General features: G+C 43.3%; 1 protein-coding gene across 1 annotated transcript in view; it reads left to right on the plus strand.

The window, feature by feature from the left end:
- The first annotated feature begins 23 nt into the window (after window positions 1–23).
- The window catches only part of LOC141911603 (plexin domain-containing protein 1-like), a 59422-nt gene continuing 44481 nt past the window's right edge, over window positions 24–14964 (plus strand). The window contains exons 1-2 of the mRNA XM_074802589.1: window positions 24–114; window positions 13086–13112. Coding sequence (XP_074658690.1) covers window positions 24–114; window positions 13086–13112 — 118 coding nt within the window. The remainder of the gene's footprint in view (window positions 115–13085; window positions 13113–14964) is intronic.

Here is a 14964-nt window from a genome sequence, read left to right on the forward strand (position 1 = left end):
AGCGTTTTGATATATAACACAAAATGGCAGCTGCGGTCGGTGAAAACACTCGCTGGATTTTATTCGGATTAATCGCGATTTTAAGCGTTTTAGAAGCGACGGATTTTGTTCGAGGTAAGCGACCGTACGAGTGAATGTGATATCTGCGCATATCTCGAATTTCAGGTGGATACAGACCGTAATAACGGAGATACGGCCGAGAATATCTCGACCGTTCTACCGTCAACGAGCTGTCAAAACTGATTTATCTGGTTGTTATTACGTTACAAGTCGGAGCGTGTGTTCGCTTGACAAGGTTTGATGCGCTGTTAAACGTTAGCTGTCGACGCATCGAAACTATTAGCTCAATTTATTGCAGAGAGAGAAATTAGGCTGAGAACTATTGAAATGGGAAGAAAGTAATTAGGCCTAGTCAAAATGAGTTCACGAAGCACAGGGGTCAAAAACTGTCACAACTGAAATGAACTTTAAATTTTATGTAACTTGTAAATTATGTCTCAGGAATTTAATGGAAAACTTAATTATATTCCTAGAAGAATTGCGTTATTCATTTTGTACTTCAGCCTTCGGGCTGCGACCTGAATATGTTTGTGCACAAATTTGAAAATTTGTGTCGAAATTAAAATACTATTTGCCCATATCAAATCAAAACCTTCCTTAAGTTTCATCTCGAAAAGTTTCGATTTGAATAAAAAATTACTAGGCCTATAGTAATGAATACGGGTCTAGATAGCGTCTGAATATGAAGCATTTTCTTAAATATTTGCTGGAGTCTCAATTACTGCTTCAGATTTAGTGTAATTTTGTCTGATTAATTAAGAGTCATTATTGATTAGTACTCTCGACCCCCGGTATCCAGCAGTATCGACAGCATCCTACTAATTGTATCAGCAATATCCTTACAGTATCAGGCAGTATCTTGACTATCAGCGTTATCAGCAGTATCCTGACAGTATCACAGGCAAATCCTGCCAGTATCCAACACTATCCTCCTGACTGTATCATCAGTATCCTGACAGTGCCAGGCAGTACCCTCGTCCCCAGCAGTATCCTGAGTGACAGTACCAGGCAGTATGGAAGTATCCTCACTTGGCCTTATCGACAGTATCCAAAACTATCTTCCTGACTGTATCATCAGTATCCTGACAGTGCCAGGCAGTACCCTCGTCCCCAGCAGTATCCTGAGTGACAGAACCAGGCAGTATGGAAGTATCCTCACTCGGTTCTATCGACAGTATCCAAAACTATCTTCCTGACTGTATCATCAGTATCCTGACAGTGCCAGGCAGTACCCTCGTCCCCGGCAGTATCCTGAGTGATAGTACCAGGCAGTATCCTCTCTCAGCGGTATCCTGACCAACGCTCGTCAGACAATATCCCGACAGCGTCCAGCGCTATTTTTATAACTCTTTAACTGACCACAACAGTATCCAACGCTATCACACAATATCCTGACTTCTTCGCGAGCTTAATGAAAACTCATCGATTTTCCTCCTCGCCGTCCTTTCCCTCTTTCTCCCGCGTGTCATCCTTTCTTTTCTCTTCGCTCGACGACGACGACGACGGCGAAGATGATTCCCGACTAATTGAAAATCGTTCGGGCGAAAAGTTGCGCCTTTTAAAATTAAACGCGGGTCTCGTCGTAGTCGACGACGACGACGACGCGGGATTCCGTGTCGATTAATGATGATTGATCTCGCTGTGAAGCGTCTATAGAAAACCAGCCGCAGTTCAATTTACGGTTTTAAAACTTTACAACAAACAATCCGCGAACGAACAATTGATAGACAGCGGTACGATAACCACGCTCGAATGTGGTGAACAGATGATAGGATAAAAACCCACTATTCAAAAATTAAAAGAAATCTAAAATCGAGAATTATTTATTGAAACAATCTAAAATATAAGAACACGACATTTCGATCTCATCCTAGAGATCATCGTCAGGTTTATCTTATCAGCAGATAGACAGTGTCGAGTATGGATCAGTTGGGACCGATAAAATTCATCCAGTTTGATGATGTAAAAATCCAGGGGCTGCAGTTAATCATCGGATAGTCGAAATAGTGACAATTAAAAGTTCATTGGTTCTATGGTATTTATTCTATTCCCCCCTTAGTCTTTGTCCCAACTTTTGAGCAACTGGCTCGGATTAAACGCGTTATATTTTACATCACGAAATCCCGTTTTATCGGACCGTGAACCCGGTTCCACAGCTGACTGTTCTGTTTGATTCTCGGCCCTGGGGTTTACTCAAATGAAGATGAATAGAGTTTTAGCCCCCCTCCCCCCGGGTTAAATTAATTACAGTCTATAAAACCGGCCCCAGAGTTTTGAATTCAGGTCATTTTCGATGTTTGAACCTGAATAAATGATCTGTTCTCTTTCGCTCAACTAATGCCTAAAAATATACAAAATTCATCCGTTTTAAATATTCTGTTTAACCCTCTAGTGCATCTACGCCGCAGTGCGGTGTATAAATCGGTGATAGATTTTGCTAGTACACTGCACCACGGTGTATTGATTTAATTAGTAATTAGTAATCATCTCTCGAAAGATGGCAGCATCTGTCAAACAAACTTAAATACTAGTAACTAACGATACACCGCGCCGCGGTGAAGACGCACTATAGTGTCATCCCGCTATTCAACACACTAGGGTGGAATTTTCACATTTTCTCCAGCACTATAGGGTATTAATTAGTCAGCACGGAAAGGGTTAAAATTCATTAGTTTTGAATGTTTTGACATTAAAATCAACAGTTGAACTGGTAATCACTGGTAAACACAAATATATGTTTTGAAAATATTGAATACGAAAATTAACCGGTACTCGGAAACGGAACGATAGTTGCCACGACGCGATCGATGATAGGTTGATATAGAGTACGGGACGTATGTACGGCACTCCGGGGACTCGTTTTACCTGCAGATAAAATGAGCTGTTCGTTACCTCGAGATCGCTAACACTTCTTCTATATCGATATACCTCACCGTCGGGCTGTCTGTCTGTCTGTACCCCGGGGATCAGCGGCGGTTAAAAGGCGTAGACCCGGAATAGACGTACATACTTCGGTCTCTTACTAGTCCTATACAGTACAAACAGTCTTCTACTTAGTCGACAAAAACCCACAATAAAAAAAAAAAGAGGAAAAACTATCTGATAGTTTGACGTTTCGACTCAAATCTATGAGCCATTTTCAAAAACTGATTTATTGTACAGTTATAACAATACAAAAATACTAAATATAGCAACAAGGTGACTAAGTGATCCCTATAGCTGTTAGTATATAGTGACTAAGAAGTTTATTTTTGGGAGGAGAAACCTTAATATGAGTTTTTTAGAATAATTTAGCAAAGCTATATTCTGTCCTATTCTCGAAGAATGGTCGACGTCGGAAATCCGGAACAGAGCGAAAGAGTAACGAGCGAACTATCAGTTCGGAATACCAAAACTGGAACTGACTTTATTTTTACACATAGCTATTTATATAACACAGATTCAGACAGGTTGAGACATGGAAAATGATACAAAAACAAAGGTGACGAGTAGTGACATGACAGTGAGACAAACAACAATTAACACTTTCTGACACAGACAAACAGTCTCAGAGGACAATGAGTAATAAGATGGAGACATAAAACAATAAAGAAATACGAAATATAGATGAAATATGTATAACAATTATCAGTGACATTCAGTGTTGTTAAAATAATAGCTGACTCAAGGATTCGACGTTTATATAAATCAGAACAAGGATATATCAACTGGCTAGAGGAGAAGTCAAAAATATGGCCGGTTTCAAATGTGTGTGAATAATAGCACTCAGTTGTTTGGCATTTACGACGTCTTTTTGGTCTTCTACTTTTCTGATACGCTCTGTGTTCCAGTCCGGTGCTGGGGATATACAGATACTTACATACTGCTGGAATTGGTTCTGATCTATATAGACGGGCGGGGTTGGATCCTAGAATTTCGAATAAGGGACCCAAAACATCCGAGGTCTAGCCACGTACTCGGTGCGTGAATTCGGATCATTTTCTGAGGATCTAAAGTGATTCTAGGATAAATTGACCGGCGATGATTACCCGCTGTAACTTACATAAGCCAGCTTATGAAAGTGTTATCTTGGCAACGAATATGGTAGGGAGGCGGGCAGCTGTGGCCCCCCTTGGATCCGCACCTAATTGATACGCGCCTAATGATCCATAAGGTTAGAGCCTATACGAGTACCTATTTCGACCTATTCGCGGTCAAAAACTTATTATATGTTTAACCTTGTTTATCGATGCACTATTCGACATTTTCTGGTTGAAGTGGACCGTTTTTGAAATTGTTATCGATGGCACTTGGCCTGAATATTTCTCGAGTTGGTTTAAGTTTTGTACGAGAGACTCAACGGTGGAACGAGGCATATCTCGATATAATTCCGTTTCTAAAAAGTTTGTTACTTTCGCGAGATCTTTCGATTCGCCGAAAATGCTATAGATGATATGATTGAATTTACAAAGTCGAGTTCAATTAGTCATCATTTTTTATAAGTCATCGGATCATTTGAGTCATTTCTATTTGCGTGAGTCTCAATTCATATTTCCAATTCAATTTACGAGCGATCGTTTCGATAAGTCAATCACCTCACTGTGAATTCATCTCTATTTTCGAGTCACAATTTACGTGTTTCCAATTCAATTTTCTCAGCTTCATTCGGTTAAGTTGTCAATGTGACGATCGTCCCAACTAATGAGAACATGGAGCCTGCTTAAAAACGATTATAATACGAATTTCAAACCAGACCATATTTTATAATAGCTGAGTTCAACACCCCCTTTCCCCTCTCTCCTCTCCCCTCCCCCTCTCTCCTCTCTCCTCTCTCCTCTCTCCTCTCTCCTCTCTCTCCCTCTCTCCTCTCTCTCCCTCTCTCCTCTCTCCTCTCTCCTCTCCTCTCCTCTTTCCTCTCTCCTCTCTCTTTCCTCTCTCCTCTCTCCTCTCTCCTCTCCTCTCCTCTCTCCTCTCTCCCTTCTCCCCTCTCCCCTCTCCCCTCTCCCCTCTCCCCTCTCCCCTCTCCCCTCTCCTCTCCTCTCTCCTCTCCCCTCCCTCTCTCCCTCTCTTGCTCTATTCAATTCAATTTGCTGAGCGCAAGTCTTCATTTGGATAAGTCATCAACATAATGAACATCTCGGCTTTTAAGCTAGTTTGTAATAATATTTTCAAAATGAAAATAAGCCTTCATTATCAGGTGAGTGGGTGCCAGAGTGGGTGGTAGAGTGGGTGGTAGAGTGGGTGGTAGGGTGAGTGTTGAGGTATTCATCTGTCCACCCACAATCATACATGATATACCGACTTTAATATCGCTACTTATCACAATTTACTTAACACAATTAGTTGTTATCTTCGTCTTATCGTCACAATTAATCACCGATACGTCCATTCTTATCAAGACGTCGGTTTTATGCGGATACGTCAATTTTTTAGACCATCGTCTTTAAACAGGGTCCCTACGGCTTCGCGATTCCTTAAAAACTCCTAAACAGAAAATGCTATCGCTTTTAAAGGTGCTGGGAACTCCTTTGATCTTAGCAAAATGCCTGAAACTCCTTCAATTTCGAGAAATAGGCAATTAGAAATTTTTGCAGTTGGAACCAGGATCTTTTCGTCACCCTATCAGGCGGTTAACGAATTAGGAACTGAGTGTAAGTGGTGTATAACAGTGTTTTCGATAAGAAATTAACGAGCCAGGTCCCTTTGAAAAACAGTAGGGTCCCATAATATGTCACAGTCCCTGAAACGAAAGCTGGTTTGAAAAAACAGGCGGGTCCTTTTTTACAAACGACAGACGGGTCTGGGACCTGGGACCTGGCTCTTATTGAAAACACTGTATAAAGCCTAGCGCACATCGACACTGCGATTGGAGACAACTAGTTGCAAGGCAGTTTTCGGCGCATGAGAGGAACTGGCCGGATACGATCAGTTGCTTGAATGTGTTGATGTGAGCGAGCTTACGACTGGTAAGCGTCGATCTATCTCCAGTTCCAGCCAGTTGCCCATGTTCTACTTTTGAGCAACTGGTTGTACTCAATCGCAGTCATATCTGTCGATGTGCGCGCTCTGGATCTCGACGATCGACACGCGCCATGCAGTTGCTGCAACTGACCGGTTGTAACTAGATTTCGATGTGCGCGGGGTAATCGTTCGGTAGCAACTAGTTGTCTCCAATCGCAGTGTCGATGTGCGCTAGGCTTAAGGATACAATTTTGCGTATAAAACCATCGAATTACTGGTCCACCGAGGTAAACAGAACTGTTTTGGAAGGAGTCTACTGTAATTGGGATATGGAAGTGATGCAGACGCTTCCTCGAAATACGAAATTTTCTCCTTTAAAACTCCTTCGATCTGTAGAGATTGTTTTAACGGCGTTAAAAAGTTCGACTTTATAACGACGTGGTTTATAGAGAGGGAATGTTATTAATATTTCTGTTCTAGTGCGGTTTAGAGATCGACAGACCACACCCAGTCATCGCACATACACGAACACACGCCGACTATAAACACCGGAATACCTGTCAGATACCGGTATAACGTTAATCCTTCGTAATCGGTTTATACGCTCGAACGTAGGGGGCACTGCGCGTAATTACCTCTCGGTCAGTCGAGTCAGTCAACTCGTGGTCTATATGACTCTTACGAGGACGTATGACTCCGAGAGTCTTTTGATCGAATTATGAGTTAGTGACTTTCATTAAGCTTGCTAAGGAGTGAAGATATTGTCTGATACCATTGGTTCTGGGGTAGTGCGGAATTCGAGCCATGCGTGCTGTGACTGTTTGAATTATAACCCCCCCCCCCCCGTTTCACTGCCGGCAGGTGAAAGCGGTGGGTTTAATCTCAATCGTCAGGTACACCAAATCAAAACAAATCAAACGAAATCTACCAATCAAATAAATAACAAGTATTTTAAAAGGCTGGAAATGATAATTTCAGGTATTTTTCAGTAGGTAATTTCAGTAGTAAGGTTTAATACGAGAGACGCCTATTATAGTTGTAGGCTTATTGCCTATTGTGCTAATGTCATGTTTGATTTCCTGATTATTTCTTCAAAACCGGTTTTTTCATGACGCTGTAGGCTATATGAATGAAACCATGGCAATCAATATCATATTTGCCCTGGAGTTTTGACCTCTGTATATGAGTCTCTCACTTACCAGTGGTAGAATCTGATCGCCAATCTTCAGTCCTCGCTTGCCAGTGGTAGAATCAGTCTTCAGTCCTCACTTGCCAGTGGTAGAATCTGTCCTCAGTCCTCACTTGCCAGTGGTGGATTCATTCATCAGCCCTCACTTGCCAGTGGTAGAATCAAGTCTTCAGGCCTCACTTACCAATCTTATCCCCAGCCCTCACTTGCCAGTGGTAGAATCTGTCCTCAGTCCTCACTTGCCAGTGGTGGAATCATTCATCAGCCCTCACTTGCCAGTGGTAGAATCAAGTCTTCAGGCCTCACTTACCAATCATCTTATCTCCAGCCCTCACTCGCCAGTGGTAGAATCAGTCTTCAGTCCTCACTTACCAATCTTATCTCCAGCCCTCACTCGCCAGTGGTAGAATCAAGTCTTCAGGCCTCACTTACCAATCTTATCTCCAGCCCTCACTCGCCAGTGGTAGAATCAAGTCTTCAGGCCTCACTTACCAATCTTATCTCCAGCCCTCACTCGCCAGTGGTAGAATCAGTCTTCAGTCCTCACTTACCAATCTTATCTCCAGCCCTCACTTGCCAGTGGTAGAAACAGGCCTCCGGGTCTCTGTAATACACAAGCTATGTCGATGTTTATTATGATTGTACAGCGTGGTCTGTATGGACTGTGGGTAATATCGAGGTCGATCGGCGCATTGGAAATCCATAGAAGTAATTTAACAGCGAGACCACGCTCCCCTCCCCCTCCGCTCCCCCTCCCCTCCCAGCTTCCTCAACTAAAACTCGGTTGACAAAAAATCATTTGTTATTATCCTCTCTCTCTAGATATTCAACGACAACGAGTTCAGATCACATTACATACGTTACTGATCACATGACGAAAAATCATATATGTGACTTAAGCCATAAGAGAACGGCGGGTCGTGCAATCTGATCGTCCTGCAATGATAGTCCGTGTTGAACTATTGCGATGCTCTGGGCTCGCTCACCTTGTGACACAATCGAGTGAGATCTTCTTGTTTTCTTCTTGCTCAATTTGTGGCTGCGGAGGAAATTAGAGAGGCGATGTGAAAGATGAGGAACTGGAAGGTTCAGTACGGAGAGGAGAGTGGAAGAGGAGAAAGAGAGGGGGATGAGAGAGAGAGGGAGAGCTAGGTAGAGAGAGGGAGGGGGGAGAGAATCAAGTAGAGAGAGAGAGAGAGAAAGAGAGCAAAGTAGAGAGAGGAAGAGAGGGATAGGAGAGAGAGCGAAGGAGAGAGAGGAGAGAGAACAAAGTAGGGACAGGGAGAGGAGAGAGCAAAGAAAAGAGACAAGGAGAGGAGAGAGCAAAGTAGAGAGAGGAAGAGGGAGAGGAGAGAGAGCAAAGTAGAGAGAAAGAGAGAGGGAGAGGAGAGAGAGCAAAGTAGAGAGAAAGAGAGAGGAGAGAGGGAGAGGAGAGAGAGCAAAGTAGAGAGAGAGGAGAGAGGGAGAGGAGAGAGAGCAAAGTAGAGAGAGAGAGAGGAGAGAGGGAGAGGAGAGAGCAAAGTAGAGAGAGAGAGAGAGGAGAGAGAGCAAAGTAGAGAGAGAGAGAGGAGAGAGAGCAAAGTAGAGAGAGAGAGAGAGGAGAGAGAGCAAAGTAGAGAGACAGGGAGAGGGAGAGGAGAGAGAGCAAAGTAGAGAGAGAGAGGAGAGAGAGCAAAGTAGAGAGACAGGGAGAGGGAGAGGAGAGAGAGCAAAGTAGAGAGAGAGAGAGGAGAGAGAGCAAAGTAGAGAGACAGGGAGAGGGAGAGGAGAGAGAGCAAAGTAGAGAGACAGGGAGAGGGAGAGGAGATTGTTTTCACTAAAGTATGCGATGAAACCACTTTTCATTCATTGCTTCAATCTCGAGTCTAATGAGTTAGTCGCTGCGTCGTCGACTGCTGTCGTCGTCGAAGTCGTTTCCCTCGGGCGATTTTTTTCGAATTAAGAAACTCCGTATACGGAAACTGATTCTCGTGCGTCGGATTTATTGATGGGCACTCGAACGAGATCGCTTAAACTCACCTTCGATGTTACGATTCAATTAGAGTTCTCAATCTCGCGTTCGCAGCGCGCTGTATCGCGTGTAGCTTTACATCGAGATCTCATTATTTTTTCATACCTCTCAAATTTTGCGATTTCGGAACGAGATTTCGAGAACGGTGTATCGAGATCGTGAGATTGATCGAGTTTAAAATCTCTGAAGATCTGTTAGTTTTCTTTTGTCAGATGAATCAGGAATATTGCTGCTTGTTTTCTCTATTTTGCGTTTAACGAAGAAAACTGTTTCTAAATCAGTTTCGATTGCAAACTCGTTTCTCGGAATGGATGAAAAGAAAGGAAAATAATCAACGGTTTCTAGCTGTTCAATTTCTCTATCTATAGCTGGTGATTTTTTTCACTTTAGTAAATAGAACAGCTTGCATTCAGTTGTAGCTTCAGTCGAAATCAGTTTTGAATTGGGGCCTGTCAGGTTCGTACGTAATTGCTTAATCGCAAACCCTGAAGCCTGCGATGACATCATATAGTATTCATAACCAGCAGCCAATCAAAACCCTCCCCGGGTCACCTGACCAGCTTTGGCGTAGTAACCCTAGCAATAGGTTTGACCAGCTGTGACATCATAAACCGATATAGCCGTATCGATACCGAGACATTGAGCTGTCATCCCTCACTTTCTTCTCACTTGTCTCTTTCTTACTCTTCTTTTTTCACTGTTTCTTTTCTCACTCATCTTTCTTCTCACTTTTCTCTCTTCTCTTCTCTTCGCTCATCCCTTCCTTCTAACTCATTTTTCATTGTTCTCACTTTTCTCACTCTTCTCTCTATTCTCTCTTCTCTCACTCTTCTCATTCACTCTCTCTCTTTCCTCTCACTTTTTTCTCCTCTCTCCTCTCACTTTCTCATCTCATTTTCTCTCCTCACCCATCCCTTTCTTCTTTCTCTTCCCACTCTCTCTCTCTCCTCCCACTCCCTCTCTTCCCACTCTCTCCCTCTCTTCCCACTATCGGTGTGATTTTGATGGTGATTATTTGCGGAGAGTAATTCACTATTTACAGCTCTATCCTCAGTCTATGACTGTTTATTGTGACGTACTCAAATGTTTTATAGTTTCGCACGCCGAGATTTATATCACCTTCCCTCACCAGCTATCAGCGGGTTTAATCTGTCCGAGAAAAAAATTATCTATTTTACACTTTTTGACAAGTTCTGTCATCATCATCATCATTATCATCATTGTTCTCATCATTCTCGATGACATCGACATTATGATTTCATTCTTTTTGAAAAAATGTGCGTTTCCATAGTAACGTTGTGGCGAGGTTTGTTAAATCGGGGCGCGTGTCGTTCATGATTTGTTTCCTCGTGTGAAAAACTGTGTCCAATTTAGGCAATTTACTCGACGTGTAAATTCGATGTTAATTTCTCTAAAAGTGTTACAACGCGACGTAAGCTGCGGAAGTGGATTTTTGTTTTGTTTTCTCTGAATTTCTTAATTCAATCTCGAGTTACGCGTTTTTGATACGCAGCCAAATTTGAAAACATTCTCAATGCTCAGAAGCTCCACAGTTCTGAACCCAGTTCCGCAGTTCTGGACCCAGTTCCTCAGTTCTGAACCCAGTTCCGCAGTTCTGGACCCAGTTCCTCAGTTCTGAACCCAGTTCCGCAGTTCTGGACCCAGTTCCTCAGTTCTGAACCCAGTTCCTCAGTTCTGAACCCAGTTCCACAGTTCTGGACCCGGTTCCACAGTTCTGGACCCAGTTCCACAGTTCAGAACTCAGTCCCATAGTTCTAGACCCAGTCCCACTGTTCTGGACCCATTTCCGTAGTTCCGGACCCAGTTCCACAGTTCTGGACCCAGTTCCACAGTTCAGAACTCAGTCCCATAGTTCTGGACCCAGTTCCACGGTTCAGGACTCATTTCCACAGTTCTGGACTCATTTCCACAGTTCTGGACCCAGTTCCACAGTTCTGGACCCAGTTCCACAGTTCTGGACCCAGTTCCACAGTTCTGGACCCAGTTCCGCGGTTCAGGACTCATTTCCACAGTTCTCAGTGAGGTTAAGTTTTCTTCATTGCCGCCGGTGACATCAATAGAAATATAAGTTAACGAAATTATTGCAGGCCCCGAGTAGAGATTTAGAGAGAGCGAGAGCATGAGGGAGGAGGAAGGGAGAGGAGAGGGAGGAGAGGAGAGAGATGGGGAGAGGGAGGAGAGAGAGAGGAGGGGGAGAGATGGAAAGAGGGAGGGGAGAGATGGTGAGTTAAAGCAGATGCTATATCAGTAGAGAGAGAGGGAGTGAAATAATTTCTATGGTAACTGAATTACCAGTTAGTTACTGCTGCTGCTGCTGCTGCTGCCGCTGATGCTGCTGCCGCTGTCCGGTGTTTATTAACTGAGATTCTCGCTGAAAACGTTTCGATGATAAATAGATTGTGATAATCGAATGAATTTATACAGATCTGGAGGGAAACATCTGAGTTAAAAGCATCGTCGCGTTTCAGCACATAAAATACAATAGAAATAGATCGGTCTTTAATTCAGTTTTCTGTAGAAAATTCCCGGTAGTTTTCACCGTGACAATTTCTCGATAGGCCACGACCTGATTCCAACGTTCTTCAGGCGGGCCACTGACCTAGAAAACCAGGAAAAATATGGAAAATATCGGGGAAAATTCGAAGAATTTGACAGATTTCGCAAAAAAAAAACCTGGAAAATTCCGGGAATAACGGGTGATGCTATTGACCACGTGTTTCAGTGCATGATTCAAATGGACGAATTGTAACATTTTAAACCTAGAAATTTCTCTGAGTTTCTCAGGGGAAATCTCGTGTTATAACTTGGAAAAATCAGGGAAAAGTTGATATGATGACAATTGAAATTTCATCGTTACTATGGTATTTAACGGCCCGTTATCTTTAACCAACTTTTGAGCAACTGGCCCAGGTTGTTGTAATTGGGCGGAAAGTGGCGCCATTGCACCGCCTTATTCATAGTTAACTCTGGTTCAACTGCATGAGTTTGAAACTCTTCAGAATTTCTGGTGAGTTGTTATTTGTACGTGACGTGCGTCGTATCTGAAAAATATATCAACGTTATGAATTTTAGATTTGAATAATGAGATCTCGATCACATTGAGATGTCAGTTCCTCTCTCACTATCTCTCTCACTCTCCTCTCTTCCCTCTCTCCTCTCTTTCTCACTCTCTTTCTCTCCCTCACTTTACATCTACTGTCTCCCTCACCCCCTCTCTCACCCTCACGCCCCTCTCTCACTCTCCCTCCCGTAACCACTCCTCTCCCTCACCCCCCCTCTCTCTCCCTCTCTCTCTCTCTCTCGCTCTGTCTCTCTCTCTCTCTCTCTCTGTCTCTCTCTCTCTCTCTCCCCTCCCTCCCTCCCTCTCTCTCTCTCTCTCTCTCTCTCTCTCTCTCTCTCTCTCTCTCTCTCTCTCTCTCTCTCTCTCTCTCTCTCTCTCTCTCTCTCTCTCTCTCTCTCTCTCTCTCTCTCTCTCTCTCTCTCTCTCTCTCTTTTCTCTCTCTCTCTCTCCTCTCTCTCTCTCCTCTCTCTCTCTCCTCTCTCTCTCTCCTCTCTCTCCTCTCTCTCTGTCTATATCAAAACGGAAATTAAACCAGCCCATATCAGATAGCTACGTTTCACAGTTGAATAATTCTGAATTCACTCGTGCAAAAATTTCCATCTTTATTTGATTTTGTTTGCGCTGCTTCGCATTCACTGTTTACTCAATATATCCTCATCGGACTGAGATGGATGTGTACAGTGTTTCGGGTGAGGGTGGGTGGTTTTGGCCGAATGGAGCTGGTAGTGAAGGGGTGTCCGAACCAGGAGGCGCGTTCAAAACTGCATGAAATGATTTACAAGATATTTTTGTTTTTATTTCAGGTGAATCGCTGCATTTCATCGATACAAGTAAGTTACAATTATGTCATATGTATTCTCCCTTTCTCCTCCCTCCTCCCTATCCTCCCTCCCTATATCCTCCCTCTCCTCCCTGTCTTAACTCCCTATCCCTCCTCCCTATCCTCCCCTGTCTCCTCCCTCTCCTCCCTGTCTTCTTAACTCCCTATCCTTCCTCACTATCTCCTCCTTATCTGCTCCCTATCCTCATCCCTCCTCCCTCTCCCCTCATCCATCTCCCCACTCTCCACTCTCTGCAGATGTACGTCGTCGCGGTAATCAGTCTCTCAATTCAAGAGATTGAAACATGTTGAAATCTAATGAAGCATTGTTTGTTTATCTCTTGCTGTTGTGTGTCGTTACCCGGTAATTGCAGCCGAACGCCTTCTGGCTGATTTTCACAGAGTCTAGACATTCGTAGTTTAATACCTAACTTCTGAAAATGTTTACATTTTGTCTCGCTAGTTTCAGGGTCAGCCCTTGACACTGTCTTGTTAATATCGACGAATCAGAACCGTGAAACCACGTCCAGGACCCAGTTTCACGGAAAGGATTAAGGCCTAAATCGATTTAAGATAAACTGAATTAATGAAGAAATTGAAACTAGTTGAAAAGTTAAACCTTTTTGTGAAACTGGGCCCCGCCTGAAAATGCCCGATTGATTTTGGCAGAGTTCATTGTTTACCAAAAATGAAAAACGCCTCTGAAATTGTGGCCTGGCATCCGCATATTAAGAACAGCCAATTTCTTCTTTCCTTATTCCCGAGAATCTAATCGCCACCTTATTCAGAAATTCATAAAATATGCAGTTGGTGTTGAAATCTACGTAGGGGGCGGATCTAGCTTTTCGGAAAAAGGGCTGCGCACTAATTACTTGGGTCATTACATATATAATTACATATGTGGGATATGCTCCTCCAGAAATTTTTTTAGAAAATTAGATGCATTCTGATCACTTTCCTGGTTGAAATTGGTAATGAAATATGATTGTTCACAATTTCACCATTTCCTAAAACAAGAAATCTTGGGTAGAAAATTCGAAGGTCACTCACCACACTGCTACGAATACGCGACTATATAGTTTAAGTTGGAAGAGATTGATCTGTAGAATATCTCTCTTAATTGAGGTGTTTAACTTCAGCGCAAGTCTGAGATAACCCGACGAGATAACTATAAATTGTAGGATTTACTAAGTCTCGCGGGAATAACTAGGTCCCATGGGATTAACTAGGTCTCGTGGGATTAACTAGGTCCCGCGGGATTAACTAGGTCTCGTGGGATTAACTAGGTCTTGCGGGATTAACTAGGTCCCGTGGGATTTAGATCCCTCATGAAACATTAATGTAAGGATTATGCGTAAATTCACATTTCGGATTCTGACTGCATTAATTAACGCTGTCCGTTATGTAACCAGTGGATACAGTGTTTTAGTAATCAGCGGTCAGTCATTTATCATCAGCGGTCAGTGCATGGTCATCAATGGTCAATTCTTGGTCATCAGTGGTCGGTTCTTGGTCATCAGTGGTCGGTTCTTGGTCATCAGTGGTCGGTTCTTGGTCATCAGTGGTGGGTTCTTGGTCATCAGTGGTCGGTTCTTGGTCATCAGTGGTGGGTTCTTGGTCATCAGTGGTGGGTTCTTGGTCATCAGTGGTCGGTTCTTGGTCATCAGTGGTCGGTTCTTGGTCATCAGTGGTCGGTTCTTGGTCATCAGTGGTCAATTCTTGGTCATCAGTGGTCGGTTCTTGGTCATCAGTGGTCGGTTCTTGGTCATCAGTGGTCGGTTCTTGGTCATCAGTGGTCGGTTCTTGGTCATCAGTGGTCAATTCTTGGTCATCAGCGGTCAGTTCTTGGTCATCAGTGGTCG

Source organism: Tubulanus polymorphus, chromosome 10, assembly GCF_964204645.1.
Source record: "Tubulanus polymorphus chromosome 10, tnTubPoly1.2, whole genome shotgun sequence".
NCBI classification, from domain to species: Eukaryota; Metazoa; Nemertea; class Palaeonemertea; order Tubulaniformes; family Tubulanidae; genus Tubulanus; species Tubulanus polymorphus.